This window comes from Callithrix jacchus, chromosome 19 (genome assembly GCF_049354715.1).
Source record: "Callithrix jacchus isolate 240 chromosome 19, calJac240_pri, whole genome shotgun sequence".
Classification (NCBI taxonomy): domain Eukaryota; kingdom Metazoa; phylum Chordata; class Mammalia; order Primates; family Cebidae; genus Callithrix; species Callithrix jacchus.
The window spans coordinates 41222422-41238009 of NC_133520.1; the positions used below are offsets into that span (position 1 = coordinate 41222422).

General features: G+C 44.9%; 2 protein-coding genes across 9 annotated transcripts in view; one reads left to right on the forward strand and one right to left on the reverse strand.

Annotated features, from left to right (window-relative positions):
* DRC8 (dynein regulatory complex subunit 8) overlaps positions 1-8533 on the reverse strand; it is a 122989-nt gene extending 114456 nt beyond the window's left edge. For all 8 annotated transcript variants that reach the window (XM_078357190.1, XM_078357191.1, XM_035280623.3 and 5 more), the window contains exon 1: positions 8406-8533. In XM_078357190.1, coding sequence (XP_078213316.1) covers positions 8406-8430 — 25 coding nt within the window. In that variant the 5' untranslated portion in view covers positions 8431-8533. The remainder of the gene's footprint in view (positions 1-8405) is intronic.
* Positions 8220-9760, forward strand: LOC118149443 (uncharacterized). Its single transcript, XM_078357188.1, is given in 5 exon segments — positions 8220-8325; positions 8327-8508; positions 8510-8657; positions 8659-8799; positions 8802-9760. Coding segments are annotated over 5 exon segments (549 nt in total). The 5' UTR covers positions 8220-8310; the 3' UTR covers positions 8865-9760.
* The last annotated feature ends 5828 nt before the right edge of the window (positions 9761-15588 follow it).

Consider the following 15588-nt stretch of genomic DNA (forward strand, 5'->3'; position numbering starts at 1 on the left):
CTCTGCCTCCCGGATTCAAGCAATTCTCCTGCCTCAGGCTTCCAAGTAGCTAGGACTACCAGCGCATGTCACCACGCCCAACTAATTTTTGTCTTTTTGTAGAGATGGGGTTTTGCCATGTAGGCTAGGCTGGTCTCACACTCCTGAACTCAAGTGATCCACCCTCCTTACCTCCAAAAGTGCTGGGATTACAGTCATGAGCCACCATGCCCAGCCGAAGCCTTTAACGTATTAATCATGGTTCCTTAAATTCCTTGATAATTACCAAACACTCCTTATCATATATCTAAGTCTGGTTCTGATGCTTGCTCTATCTCTTTGGTCGGTGTTTTTCTTGCCTATTACCATGTCTTGTCACTTTTTTGTTGGAAGCTAGACATGATCAGCCATTAGTGTGAGGCTTTACCTCCATCTGGCCAAGAGTAGGGCTGTGTTTAATGTCTGCTGTGGCTGTAGGTGCCAGATTCCTCGAGTGTCCTTGTTTCTTATTTTTTTAAGACTCAATCTCCCTCTTGTTCCCCAGGCTGGAGTGCAGTGGCACGATCTCAGCTCACTGCAACCTCCACCTCCCAAGTTCAAGGGATTCTCCTGCCTCAGCCTCCTGAGTAGCTGAGATTACAGATGCCTCCCACCATTCCCAACTGATTTTTGTATTTTTAGTAAAGACGGAGTTTCTCCAAGTTGGTCAGGCTGATCTTGAACTCCCAACCTCAGGTGACCTGCCTGCCTCAGCCTCCCAAAGTGCTGGGATTACAGGCGTGAGCCACTATGCCTAGAACTCATCTCTTAAAAATAAAAAAAGTAAAATAATATTACTTTTTTACACTCTTAATATCTATAAAATCCATACTAGGGGCTTACACAGTATTGTCAAGTACGGGATCTGGTAAACACATTTTCACAAGTGGGTAAGAATCTTTTTTTTTTTTTTTTTGAGTCTGTCACCCAGGCTGGTGTGCAGTGGCACGATCTCAGCTCACTGACCTCTGTCTCTGAGGTTCAAGCGATTCTCCTGCCTCGGCCACCCGAGTAGCTGGGGTTACAAGCACCTCCCAGCACATCCAGCTAATTTTTGTATTTTTAGTAGAGACGGGGTTTCACCATGTTGACCAGGATCGCCTCAATCTCTTGACCTTGTGATCCACCCCCCACCTCAGTCTCCCAAAGTGCTGGGATTACAGCTGTAAGCCACCATGACTGGTCAAGAATAATTTTTAATTAGCATACTTAAGTGGGTTTTAAAGTTTTGTAGAGCCGGGCGCGGTGCCTCACGCCTGTAATCCTAGCACTTTGGGAGGCTGAGGTGGGTGGATCACCTGAGGTCAGGAGTTCAAGACCAGCCTGGCCATCATGGTAAAATCCCATCTTAAAAAAAATAAATGAATAAATAAAGTTTTGTAGAACTGACATTAAAATGAGATTTTAAAAATAAGTGCCCCTAAAAGTCTAATCACCCCGCTATCATCATCTCCTGGCACCCCCGCGTAGTCCTTATCCATTTACACATATAATTTCCATGTATTTGGCTGCAACCCAACAAGTCGACATAGAGTAATTTGTTTTGTATGCCCCACATTTGTTGGACATGAAAGTTTTATCTATATTTTCAAATTGATAGATAACTTTACATTGATCATTTTTGTGCTTATAGCTTTTTTATTCTTTCAGAACATATTTCTAAGGATAAATATCCAGAAGTATACTTAAAGCTCAAAGCATGTGGACATCATTGCTTTTTTTTTTTTTAATCACTTCTTTATCATTCTTTATTTTTAGCAAAGACGAGGTCTTACTGTGTTGCCCAGGCTGGTCTCAAACTGCTGGTCTCAAGCAGTCCTCCTCTTACCTTGGCCTCCCAAAGCGCTGAGATTACAGATGTGAGCCGCCTCACCCAGGCAGCATCATTTATTCTTTAACAAACATTTCCAAATTGCCTTCAAAAAACATTTTCTATTTGATTTATTAAAATGTGGTAAAATAGACCAGGCATGGTAGCTCAAACCTGTAATCCCAGCACTTTGGGAGGCCAAGGCAGGTGGATCAGGCGGTCAGGAGTTCGTGACCAGTCTGGCCAATATGGTGAAACCCCGTCTCCATTAAAAATAAAAATAATTCAGGTATAACTTTAAGACTGGGTGTGGAAAATAAAATAAAACAAAAATAGAAATAGCCGGGTGTGGTGGCAGGCACCTGTATAATCCCAACTACTCGGGAGGCTGAGGCAGGAGAATCGCTTGAACCCGGGAGATGGAGGCTGCAGTGAGCTGAGATCATGCCACTGCACTCTAGCCCAGGCCACAGAGCGACACTCCATCTCAAAAAAAAAAAAAAAAAAAAAAAAAAACAAGTGGTAAAACATACATAATGTAAAATTGACTGTATTAAACCACTTTTCACCGTGTAGTTCAATAGTGTTAAGTACGTTCACACTGTTGGGCAGCCAATCTCTAGAACTTCTTCCATCTTGCAAAACTGGAACTCTGTATTCCTTAAATGACTTCCCATTTTCCCCTCCCGTAGCCCCTGCTACCACCAATCTACTTTCTGTCTCTATGAATTGGACTTCCCTGGATACCTCATGTAAGTGGAATCATACAGTATTTGTCTTTCTGACTGGCTTATTTCACTTAGCATAACATCTTCAAGGTTCATTCAAGTGGTAGCACTGTCAGAATTTCCCCCCTTTGAAGGCTGAATAATATTTCGTTGCTTGTAAACACCACATTCCGTTTGTTCATTCATCTGCTGATGGTCACCTGGGTTGCTTCCATCTTTTACCTACTGTAGATAATGTTGCTATCAACATGGTTGTGTAAATATCTCTTCAAGACCTTGTTTTCAATTATTTTGGATATATACCCATAAGTGGAATTGCTGGGTCAAATGATAATTCTATTTTTAATTTTCGAGGAACCGCCATACCACTTTCCATAGTAGCTGCACCATTTCTCATTGCCATCAACAGCCCACAAGGGTTCCAATTTCTCCACATCCTCACCAACACTTATCATTTGGGGTGATAATAGGTTTCTTAATAGGCATGAAGTAGTATCTCGTTGTCCATTTGATCTTTATGAATATTCTTGAGACATTTTTGTAAATTTTATAAATCAGTGCAAAGACAAATTTCAGTCCAGTTTTTCTTCAAATATTTATTAATTCTGAATTAGAGGAAACAAATTAGGTTTCAAAAAGTTAGTTTTCTTCTTAGGTTAGTCTTATCTAGATGTTTATATTGTTTTGTTTTGTTTTTTAAGATGGGGTTTCACCATGATGCCCAGGCTGGTCTTGAACTCCTGACCTCAGGTGATCCACCCACCTCGGCCTCCCAAAGTGCTAGGATTACAGGCGTGAGCCACTGCACCTGGCCTATATTGGTTTAAAACAGGAAGAAAACGTATTAAACTACCCCAGAAATATGCATGAATGCATTATATATTATCTCAATTGATAAGACTTAAAGTTTTCGTAACTCTTATTTTTTGTTTGTTTTGTTTGAGATGGAGTCTAGCTCTGTTGCCCAGGCTGGAATGCAGTGGTGCAATTTCAGCTCACTACAACCTCCACTTCCCAAGTTCAAGCAATTCTCCTGCCTTAGCCTCCCAAGTAGCTGGGATTACAGGCACCTGCTATTACGCCCATCCACTTTTTTAATTTTTAGTAAAGACGGGGTTTCACCATGTTGGTCAGGCTGGTCTCAAACTCCTGACCTCTGATGATCTGCCCGCCTCAGCCTCCCAAGGTGTTGGGATGACAGGCAGGAGCCACCTCGCCTGGCCAATTCTTATGTTTTATGTTAAACAGATACTACTAATTACTAGTTTGTTAGACATGTACCAAACGCTTTCCTTCCCATTGATTCAGCCCTTTCTTTTTTTTTTTTTAATTTTTTTTTTTTGAGATGGAGTCTCCCTCTGTTGCCCAGGCTGGAGTGCAACGGCGCAATCTCGGCTCACTGCAATCTCTGCCTCCCTGGTTCAAGTGATTCCCCTGTCTCAGCCTCCCCAGTAGCTGGGACTACAGGCACACACCACTATACCTGGCTAATTTGTTTTGTATTTTTAGTAGAGAAGGATTTCACCATGTTGGCTGGGATAGTCTTGATCTCCTGACCTTGTGATCCACCCGCCTCGGCCTCCCAAAGACCTCGGATTATAGGCATGAGCCACTGCGCCCGGCCAATTTTTTTTTTAAGATAGAGTCTTGTTCTGTCGCCCAGGCTGGAGTGCAGCCTTGCCATCTCTGCTCACTGTAACCTTCTCCTCCCAGGTTCAAGCAATTCTCCTGCCCCCAACCTCCTGAGTAGCTGGGAATGCAGGCATGCACCAGCACATTCAGTTAATTTTTTGTATTTTTAGTAGAGATGGGGTTTCACCATGTTGGGCAGGCTGGTTTCAAATTCCTGACCTCAAGTGATCCACCTGCCTCAGCCTCCCAATGTGCTGGGATGACAAGTGTGAGCCACTGTCCCCGGCCTCAGCATTTCTTTGATGCCAGGCACTGCAGTAGGTGCTGGGGATGTAAAAATGAATAAGAAAACATTGTCCCCATTACAACATTTTGAAATAGGTATCATCATACCCACTTTGCATCTGAAAAACCTGAAGCTCCTTAGGTTCAGCATCTCTGCTAAGATCAGATCATTAGAGCTTGGGGAAGATGAGATTCAAATTCAAGTATTACTTCAAAGCTCAACCTTTGTACTATCCCACAGACTACACTCTACACTATCAACAGTTACTATCAGACCCGGCAGGGTGGCTCATGCCTGTAATCCCAGCACTTTGGGAGGCCGATGCAGGCAGATCTTGAGCTCAAGAATTCGAGACCAGCCTAGCCAACACTGTGAAACCCTATCTCTACATATCAAAAAAAAATGAGCTGGGCATAGTGGCTTGCATCTGTAGCCCCAGCTACTTGGGAAGCTGGGGAGGGAGGCGATCGCTTGAGCCCAGGAGGTCGAGGCTGCAGTGAGCCGTGATTGCACCACTACGGTCCATCCTGGGTAACACGGGAAGACACTATCTAAAGAAAATTATTTAAGAGAACATTTTTATAAAGTGATATGCACCTGTAATTCGTGTTTTACTTTATATTTCCAAATGTTGGGTTTTCAAAAGAGTGGTACAATGAGGGAAATCAAAAACAAAACCAGGAACCTTGTGAAACCTCTTCCATCTAGGAGTGGACAACTGAATTAGAGGCACTTTGTCAAGCAATGTTATGAAAGCTTGCAGAGTAACAAAGAATATTTCAACACAGACAAAGTAGAGAATCCTAGAGTGGGCTCTGAGTCCACAGCTTACTGAAAACTTAAGTTTCCAAAGCTCACTGGCTGCCAAAAGTTAGAATTGAATACCTAAGCAGTTTGCTTCCTAGACGTGCATCTAATTACAAACAGATCCTTGCAAGCCTACATAAAATTCTCTATGAGGCCAGGCGCGGTGGCTCACGCCTGTAATCCCAGCACTTTGGGAGGCCGAGATGGGTGGATCACGAGGTCAAGAGAGCGAGAGCATATGGTGAAACCCCGGCTCTACTAAAAATACAAAAAATTAGCTGGGCACAGTGGCGCGTGCCTGTAATCCCAGCTACTCAGGAGGCTGAGGCAGGAGAATTGCCTGAACCCAGGAGGCGGAGGTTGTGGTGAGCCGAGATCGCGCCATTGCACTCCGGCCTAGGTAACAAGAGCGAAACTCCGTCTCAAAAAAAAAAAAAAAAAGCTGTCTTTGATTAATTCAAATGTTCTGAATTCAACAAATATGTATTGATTACCTACCATGTGCCAAGCACTCTGCACAATATTCAACATTAACAGATCAGAAATGGTCGCTGACCTTTTGGAACTTACAGGGTAATGAACATATCCTTCAAAATTATCCTCTCTTTTGTGTGATTCCATGGTCATCAAATGACTTCTGAAATATAAATTCACACTACCCAAAGCTTAGTACCCATAAAACAGTATGTTACATTACCAAAATCAGCCTTCAGGTCAATGTATATACCACTATTTAAACTAATAAATCATTCAGGTTTGCACATCAGTCTTTTATGAGTTTAGCTGAGTGAATCCTCAAAACTTAATTCGGATTAATTGGCTAGATGTAATTTATGAAAATTCAAAATAGAGTAGCTGAAAATCAAATATAGTAATGGACTATTTCCATAAAAAGTCTTATCAACAAAGTGAGTCTTTACTTATTTTATCCTCTGACAAAATGCCTTTAGTTCATCATACCCTTCAAACTGCAATTAGTTAATTCATAAAACTGTAAACCATAAATGAGATATGCCATATGAGTACTTCCCAAACTTTAATGTACATACAAATCACCTACAGATACGTTAAAATGAAGACTCTGATTCACTGGTGGGGGGCAGCCAGTAATGCCCAGGCTGCTGTCCGCAGACTACAAAGACACACACCTAACACAGTGGCTGGCACGGAGTCCACGCAGCGCAGTTAACTATTCCCTCCCATTCGTATGCATCTCAGCTCCCTTACTGAGCTCAGCTTTCTTGGGAGCTAAGACAATGTCTTTTTCATTTTTGTATCTTTCAGAGTTCTAAGCAGAATGCCTTATCTACATGAAGTTATTAAATATACGGATTCTGAATGAATGGCATCCAGCTTTTAATAGTCATTACTTCTTCTGTGAGTTGACAGAATTGCATCTCTGAATTTTTCTTAAATAGAAAAATATTGTTCAAAAGTTGAAAAACCAGGAAAGCTCTCAATCTATTTTTTAAAAACGATAAATACTGTATTAGTACCATATTCCTGTTTGTGTCTCATGCTGACCTAACCAAGTGTTTTTTAAGAAAACAAGTATCTGGCTACTTGGCCCCAAAAGTCAAAAAAAAGAAAACAAATATCCATAATTACTTTTCTAGTCTCTCTCTTAATGGTTTTCCTTTTTTTTTTTTTTTTTAATAAGGAACAAAAATAATTTATTCATTTTTCTGGGGAAATCTTAAAAGTAACCTTTTCTGTGTATGTAAGGGCATCTTCATCACGGTAATACCTATAAAATAATCCCGGCTTCTCAGATTCATATCATATAAAATCACAGGATTCTTGCTATCAATAGGCAGACGCTGGCAGTTTCATGTCGCCGCCTATTTTCTGTGATCACCTTAACAAGTGACTAAATAGCTCAGGGCTCGTTTATTAGCTGTGAACCTGACCACACTCGGTTCCATGCGGAGAAAAACGGCACGAGAGGGCGTTGTGAGGATGCGAGAAGGCAAGCAAAGGGGGAATGTATTTTCACTTCGTAGTTGTTCAGTTTCACGGGTTTTGGGACATTGTTTTGTCTTGGTGACTTTGCCAACTACCAAACGCAATTATTCTTGAGAACCTAAGGTCTTGGTAACCGAGGATCGGGTTTTGATCACATCATAAATTATACCACGAATTGAAAACAACATGAACGGTCTGGCCAAGAAACGTCATCCCTTTTTGGCGTCTCGGCGCAGGCAACACATTGACGCCTCTTGATCTGGCGACCTTACGCCTCGAAGCGCACAGCGCCTCTGCAGGCGGCCACCGCGCGGGGCCGGGGGTCCCCGGGGACCGCGGGAGAGGCCCCCCCGCCCCCGGCGTACAGCGGCTCCGCGGTCTCGGCGGGGTTTTGGTGTTTCGTCTTTATTAACATTGCCGTTTGGGTGTATGTCTTTGTTGTGTGTGTTTTTTTTTTTTTTTTTAAGAGTCCAGGCCGGTTGCTCGGCGCCGGCCGGCCGCAAGGCAGGCATTTCCGAGGCAGGAGAAGCTCGGAGGCAGCGGCTGTGACCTCCAGACCGTCCTCCCGCGTCCTCATTAAGAAGGCAAAATGGTGGCGGCGAACGCCATCAGGCTGCGCCAGGGCGGGTTTTCGGCGCCAACAGGATCGCGCCAAATTCTGGCGGCCAGAACGCGTCCTCACCCGGCCGCCCCCGGGGCCCACAGCCTGGACAGCTAAGGGCGTGGCGCCTGCGGCACCGAGAGCCCAGGAGGGTGCGGAGGCGGCTGCTGCTTCCCCGCGGCACTGAACAACGACACCATTATCAGCAGCCCCGTGGCGGCGCCTCCGCTGCAGCCCGCGCCGGAGCCCAGGCCCGGCCTCCGAGGGAGGGGAAGAAGGACGCGGCGGGAGGAGGAGGGAGGGGGGAGGAGGGAGGAGGGAAGAGGGGGGGAGGGGGGAGGGGAGAGAAGGGGGACTGGGGAGGGAGGAGGCGGGGCGGAGCGGCGGAGACGGGGCCGCGCGGCTGCCCCTGCTGGGTGGGCCCCTCCTCAGGCCACCCGGTCCCTGCGGGTGGGGACTCCAGATGGACGAGGGCCCACCCCCACCCGGCGCTGCGCCCAGCAGCCCGGGGTCGCGGCGGGCGGTGAGGGCAACGGCTCCCCGGCTCCCCGGCCTTACCTTCCCTGTCCGTCTCGTCCGCCATCTTGCTACGGTCGCCTGGGAGATGCCTAACGACAACCTCAGCCGCGGGGTCCCGGCCGGCTTAGCGCCCCGCGGCCAACCTGGCCGGGAGGAGGGGCCGCCCCGAATCGCGGGGGAGGAAGACCCTGGGGCGGGGCGCCCGGGGCGGGGAGGAGGCTCGGAGCGCGCGCCCGGTCCCGGCTTCCCGCCGCGACCCTCGCGCAGCGGGAAGACCAGAAGCGCCGTCTGCCAGCGGCACCCGCGCGTCGCGCCACCCGGCCCCCAGCCTTGTCCCTGCGGACCCGAGGCCTAGCAGTGTCCCTGAGTCACACGGCCCCCAGCCCCTCCTGTCCCTTATTTCTCATCCTTTTGGGGGCCGCACGCGCGCGCACACACACCCCTCTCCCCCTCCGGTCCTGTTGGTGCGACGTGGCGTGGCTCGGTTTCTGTTGTTAACTGCAGATTTTGAAAAGCAGCCAGAGAGTAGGTGAAGAGCTGGGCTCCCACGGCGGGGACAGAACCAGCCCGCGGCCCGGCTGCTGCAGAAACGCCGCTCCTGCCTCCCGGTTTCCCCCGGCCAGTCCTCACCGCCCTTTCCCGGAGAAAGCCACAGCGCAGCCTAGGACGGCTGAAGCTCAAACGGAAAAACTGGGCCGAGGAAGAGGAAGCCAGAGCCATTCGATTGCTATTACTAGAGGAGAGAAATAGCTGTAGAAAAACATGCGCAAAATAGGCGCAAACATTGCGTCGTCAAGGCTGCAATTTCTAATCAAAATAGAAGGTTCTCATAGCAACAAAAACGTGCCCGTGTTATGCTCAGTATTACATGCGGTAAAACGTTCTCAGGTGAAATTGAACAGGACCGCTGGTTAAACTTATAATGGAAGTTTTAAATTCTGCTTTCAGGAAACTTTGCAGCTATAGCATGAGGTTAAATTTTTGTCTTATTTTCAGGATAAGTTTACTAGAACGTTTTTCTTTTATAAAGAGCTTTGAAGAAAATACCGAATGATGTGGTTCGAATGAATACCTGTTTTCAAAACTAATCTTAAAGGGTATTTCAGTGCATATGTTATGTAAAAGCAATTTATAAACTATTAACTGTACCTTTAAAGAGGCCTTCAAAATACAAGGTACTCGTATTTAATGACTGAACAATTTGAATGCTTGTATTCTGGTTCTATAATCTCTCAAATCCTAAAACTGACTATATTTTTCTTTGTTAACGTACTTTTTCTGTAGAAGATACCCATTGGATCAGCACCAAATTGAAATTGAATAACTTGAACAGAATATGAATTCAATATTGAATTGAGTTGAAACTGAATATAAACAACTGAATCATTGCAAAATGGCTCGTGTTAGAAATTGAATATAAACAACTGAATCATTACAAAATGGCTTTTGTTAGAAGATGGTTGAATACAGTCTTGTACAAAAAATGTTTAACACACCAAAAATAATGAAAAGTAATTATTAGCATTCCTTTATCTAAATCTCATAGTTGATATGATCTAAATATTTGTGTTTAAAGACTCCCTCTCTCCATATGCATAATGAAGGGCTTGGAAAGAAGTGTAGGAAACCCTGAGGTTGGTCTCAGGCTTACTATTCACTATGCTTTTTCCTGTGCTGGTCACAGTTTCCTTTTTCTTGAATGCCTTTCCCTGCTCTTTCTCCTGCCAACATTCACCCTCCCACAGACACACATTGTCCCCTCCTGGTTGTCCTGCGGGATGACCTTTTGTTTTTGTTTGTCTTTTGTTTTTCGAGACAGGGTCTCACTCTGTCACCCAGAATGGAGTGCAGTGGTACAATCTGCTCACTGCAGTTTCTGCCTCCTGGTCTTAAGTGACCCTCCCAGCTCAGCCTCCCAAGTAGCTGGGATAAGAGGTGCTCACCACCATGCCTGGCTAGTTTTTGTTTTGTTTTGTTTTGAGACAGGGTTTCACCATGTTGGGCAGGCTGGTCTCGAACTCCCGACCTCAGGTGATCTGCCCGCCTTGGCCTCCCAAAGTGCTGGGATTACAGGCGTGAGCCACCACACCCAGCCTAGTTTTTGTATTTTTTTGTAGATAAGGTTTCTCCCTGTTGCCCAGGCTGATCTCAAACGATCTGCTGCTTGCCTCTGCCTCCCAAAGTTCTAGGATTAGCTGTGAGCCACGGTGCCTGGCCAGGATGACCTTTTTGAAGTCACCTACTCCTTGAAGCTTTCTTTCCCTCTCAACCTCTTCCTCTGTGGCCTCACACTCATAGAGCCTCCCACATTTATTTGCAATGACTGCTCATTCACTTGTTTCCACCAAATGGTAACCTCTTGAGGACAGAAACAGCTTTATTCATTCATATGTCCCCAGTGTCTAGTGCAATTTTTCTGTTTGCAATAATACATGTCTTAAAAATTAAGATAGGAGTTAGTCTTCTCAGTGACTTTTTTTTTTAAAGACCTAGATTTAGCACTTAGTGTAGTAAGACAGATTTCCCTTTTACGTTATATTTTTGTATCAGTAAAAGTACTGGGCCAGGCAAGGTGGCTCACACATAATCTCAGCACTTTGGGAGGCGGAAGCAGATGGATGATCTGAGGTCAGGAATTCAGGACCAGCTTGGCCAACATGGTAAAACCCCATCTCAACTGAAAATACAAAAAGTAGCCAGGTGTGGTGTCTTACACCTGTAATCCCAGCTACTCAGAAGGCCGAGGCAGAGGAATTGCTTGAACCCGAGAGGCAGAGGTTGCAGTGAGCTGAGATCCACCGCTGCACGCTAGTCCAGACGACAGAGCAAGACTCCATCTCAACAGAAAAAAAGGTCAGATGTCAAGTGGAGAAAATGAAAAAAAAAGTACTGGTGCCAGGTGCCGTGGCTCACGCCTGTAATCCCAGGACTTTGGGAGGCCAAGGTGGTGGATTGCCTAAGGTCGGGAGTTCAATACCAGCCTGGCCAATATGGAGAAACCCTGTCTCTAATAAAAAAAAAAAATACAAAATTAGCCAGGCATGGTGGCAGATGCCTGCGATCCTGGCTACTCAGGAGGCTGAGATAGGAGAATCGCTTGAACCCAGGAGGCGGAGGTTGCAGTGAGCTGAGATCCACCACTGCACTCCAGTCTAGCCAACAAGAGCAAAACTCCATCTCAAAAAAAAAAAGTACTGGTAGTTCATGTTAATAAAATGGAATCCTTTTCTTTTCTTTCTTCCCAGTAAATATATTCTATCATAATAAGGAATTCTTATATAAACATGTATAAATTTAAAACTATTATTTTAAGAGTTGAACAGATTTCTTTGCAAACCCCCTTATATTTTTATATTTTTAAAACTAACGGTATTCAGCAAAGCTTTTTATTATTTAATTTATTCCAAACCACATTAATCTTTATTTCCCTGAACTCCTACAACACATTTAAAACAATATTGTTTCTCTAGGTGTGGGTGAGTAAAAAAACATTTAATGTATGTTAAATTCCCCCATCCCTCCACCCCACCAAGGTTTGAAGATAGGAGCTTACGCCTTTATAAACCCCCACTTTTTTTTTTTTTTTTTTAATGGAGTCTCACTCTGTTGCCCAGACGAGTGCAGTGGCGCGATCTTGGCTCACCATAAGCTCTGCCTCTGGGTTCAAGCGATTCTCCTGCCTCAGTCTCCCTAGTAGCTGGAACTATAGGTGGGTACCACCATGCCTGGCTAATTTTTGTATTTTTAGTACAAATGGGGTTTAATTATGTTGGCCAGGCTGGTCTTGAACTCCTGACCTCATGATCTGCCCACCTCGGCCTCCCAAAGTGATGGAATTACAGGCATGAGACACCATACCCGGCCTATAAACCCCTTTTGTATACCCACAGTGCCTAGCCTAATCGGGACACATATTAGGTGCTTTATACAGACTTTTCAACTGCTGAATTAGCTGATTAGACATAAAAGCATATAATTCTGGAAGAGTTTACACAAGGTGAAAATGGTTATCCAAATAACAAAGGCTCACAATGCTAGTGAGTACATCATCTGCGTTATGCTGATACTTGATTCCTTTCAACTCTCTTTCATTGTAGAAACCTGACCGATGAATATATTACACTTTTAACTCTTAAAATATCATTAGCTTGGTTTGGACTATGGAAAACTACAACCATTTTTATTCCTTAGAATATATTTTTGCAGCCCAGCACGGTCGTTCATGCCTGTAATCACAGCACTTTGGGAGGCTGAGGTTGGCAGATCACGAGGTCAGGAGTTCGAGACCAGCCTGGCCAATATGATGAAACCCCGTCTCTACTAAAAATACAAAAATTAGCTGGGCGTAGTGGTCCCAGCTACTCGGGAGGCTGAGGCAGAAGAATTGCTTGAACCTGGGAGACAGAGATCGCAGTGAGCCAAGATCATGCCTCTGCACTTCAGCCTGGGCAATAGAGGGAGACTCTGTCACAAAAAAAAAAAAAAAAAAAAAAAAAATATATATATATATATATGTTTTGCTTCTGAGCTGTAGCTTGTAATATTGTATGCTGATGAAGCATGTTTTCACTTACACATCTCATAGTGATTTTCAGAAATTTAGAATTGGAAAATCATTTTGATCCCCCCCCATGGATATCTAAACTTAGGGCTAAATCAGAAAAGCCAGCACATAGTTTGAGGCAATGACACTTGTTTGATTAATTACTCTGCGGAGCCAGATGGATATGTACATCCTTTCGCATGCTTGAATGTACAGCGAGGTAAATCTGTTCAGGCAGCCGTCAATGATGTGCCCATGAGAAACAGAAAATGTTTCTTTCAGATGCAGTTGACTCAGTTCGCTGAGATGTGAATGAGGTGGAAAGGGCAGGTGCTGTGAGTAACGCAAAACGATAGTCCAAAAACCTTCACGCCACGCTTACCTTCCTGGTACGGAGACCACTGAAATCTCCTTGGACTGGAAATAATTTAAGAAAAAAGAAAACTGGATTTTCCCTGGGCACTGCCATTTACTAATCTCATGATCCTGGTCAAGCCATGTAATCTCTTTAAAACTTAGTAAACGCATATAAATAGAAATAACAATGTCAAAACTTCCTATTTTAGCATTTTCACAAGATGCAATAGATGTAACTGAAACGTTTAAATAATTTGCAAGGAAGTCTCCTGAAAGAAGCCCCCATTCCACTTAGGAAGGAGCACTCAGAGGTCAAACCCCACCTCTGTCCTAAAATTCACCTTCCACTTGGAGAGTTCGCTTTTCTGATGCTTCCAATGCACCATGAGGGATGGTCAGACTGCAGGGTCTCAACTCTTCACTGCTGTAATCGGCTGCCCACATGACGTGCAATCTAGTTTACACCATACAGCTTATCCTCTTCAGTTGGTGGCCCCTTCCTTGTTTCCACCTTGCTATTCAGGAGGGCCCTTAAGCCTGTCTAGATTCCTTGAGCTGTGGATGCAGGACAATGACAGGTCCTGGTCTAATTCGTTTCCTGACGGTACATGCCTTCCCTGAATGATCAACATCAAAAATGTCCAGCCCTTCATGGAAGTCACCCCCCGCCCATAGATGAGTCTCTGAGCTTATGATCTCAAAAGGAAATCCTTATCGGAATACAACAGAATAAGGACATCGTTTCATTAGAGTTACAATAATAAAAGTAGTTCTTTATGAAGCTGCATGGGGCACTTTGTACTAGTATCAGTAGTCCTGTTTTACAGATAAAAATACCACATCTTCACATAAATGTCTGGCTTAAAGCTCACAGCCAGTAAATAAGAGAGCTGGCTAGGAATCTACTTCTGATTTCAGAGTCACTGTGTTTTAAGACAAAGTCTTGCTCTGTTGCCCAAGCTGGAGTTCAGTCTCACTGCAGCCTCACCCTCCCAGTCTCAAGTCATCTTCCCACTTCAGCCCCCTGGGGAGCTGGGACTACTTGTGGGCTACCCGGGATTAACTGTGCCCAGCTAATCTTTTATTTTTTTGTAAAGATGGGGTCTCCCTATGTTGCCCTGACTGGTTTTGAACTCCTGACCTCAAGCAATCCTCCTACCTCATCTTCCCAAAGCTCTGAGAATTATAGGCATGAGCCACTGGGCCTGGCCATCACCATGTTTTTCTGCTTCTTTATAAAATAAGATATTGTTAGATCCTTTTAATAACCCAAATATTTAGAGAAGAAGTTAAGGGCAAACATTCTCCACAGAATGAGTCACCTCTCGCTCTGCTTTTCTTTCTTTTTTACTGCTTCGAAATATCAACCCAAGCGTCTGGCAGAGACTCTTAGAAACTTTAAAGAAACCAGATAGGCCGGGCACGGTGGCTCAAGCCTGTAATCCCAGCACTTTGGGAGGCCGAGGCGTGTGGATCATGAGGTCAAGAGATCGAGACCATCCTGGTCAACATGATGAAACCCCGTCTCTACTAAAAAAACAAAAAATTAGCTGGGCATGGTGGCGCGTGCCTGTAATCCCAGCTACTCGGGAGGCTGAGGCAGGAGAATTGCCTGAACCCAGGAGACGGAGGCTGCGGTGAGCCGAGATCGCCTCATTGCACTCCAACCTGGGTAACAAGAGCGAAACTCCGTCTCAAAAAAAAAAAATAAAAGAAATCAGATAATGGCATGTACTCTGTCCTTGTCTGGAAAGACAAAGAGTGAAACGAAATGTCTGGCCAAATGCTGGCTTTTGGAAGGCAGGAGTGCGGGCGGCATTGACCCTTCTGCCGTGACCTCGTAGTGGGCTCTCACCTTCATTCTGCTCTGTGCTTCCTGCCTTTCTGCAGCTGTAGGTTTCAGGCCTCTCAGTCAAGACAGAGAAATTTAATTGTGTTAAATTCTTGGCCCTGGACGAGATCATTTTCAGTACCAAACCTCATTCAGGCTTTCCGGGGAGACCCAGCGCAGGAAGCCCAGATGGGAGCATTTGTGGGCAGTTTGCAACCACAGCTCTTAAGGCGTTTGGGAAAATCACACCCTGGCCCTGTTTCTCTCAAAAGCACGTGTTTCTTTCTGTTTCTCTTTAAAACACTTTGACACAGCAAGTCACTATTTAACTCATTACCTGAACACTTCTTGTCCCAAGCAGCATTTTTCAGGCACACTTATTACCAAGCAACTTTTGCTAAGTCTCTGGTATTTATTCATTGAAAATAAGACCTTCAAGATGAAGGGTGGTAGCTGATCCAGAGATTTAATACGTGTTTATGATTGCTCAC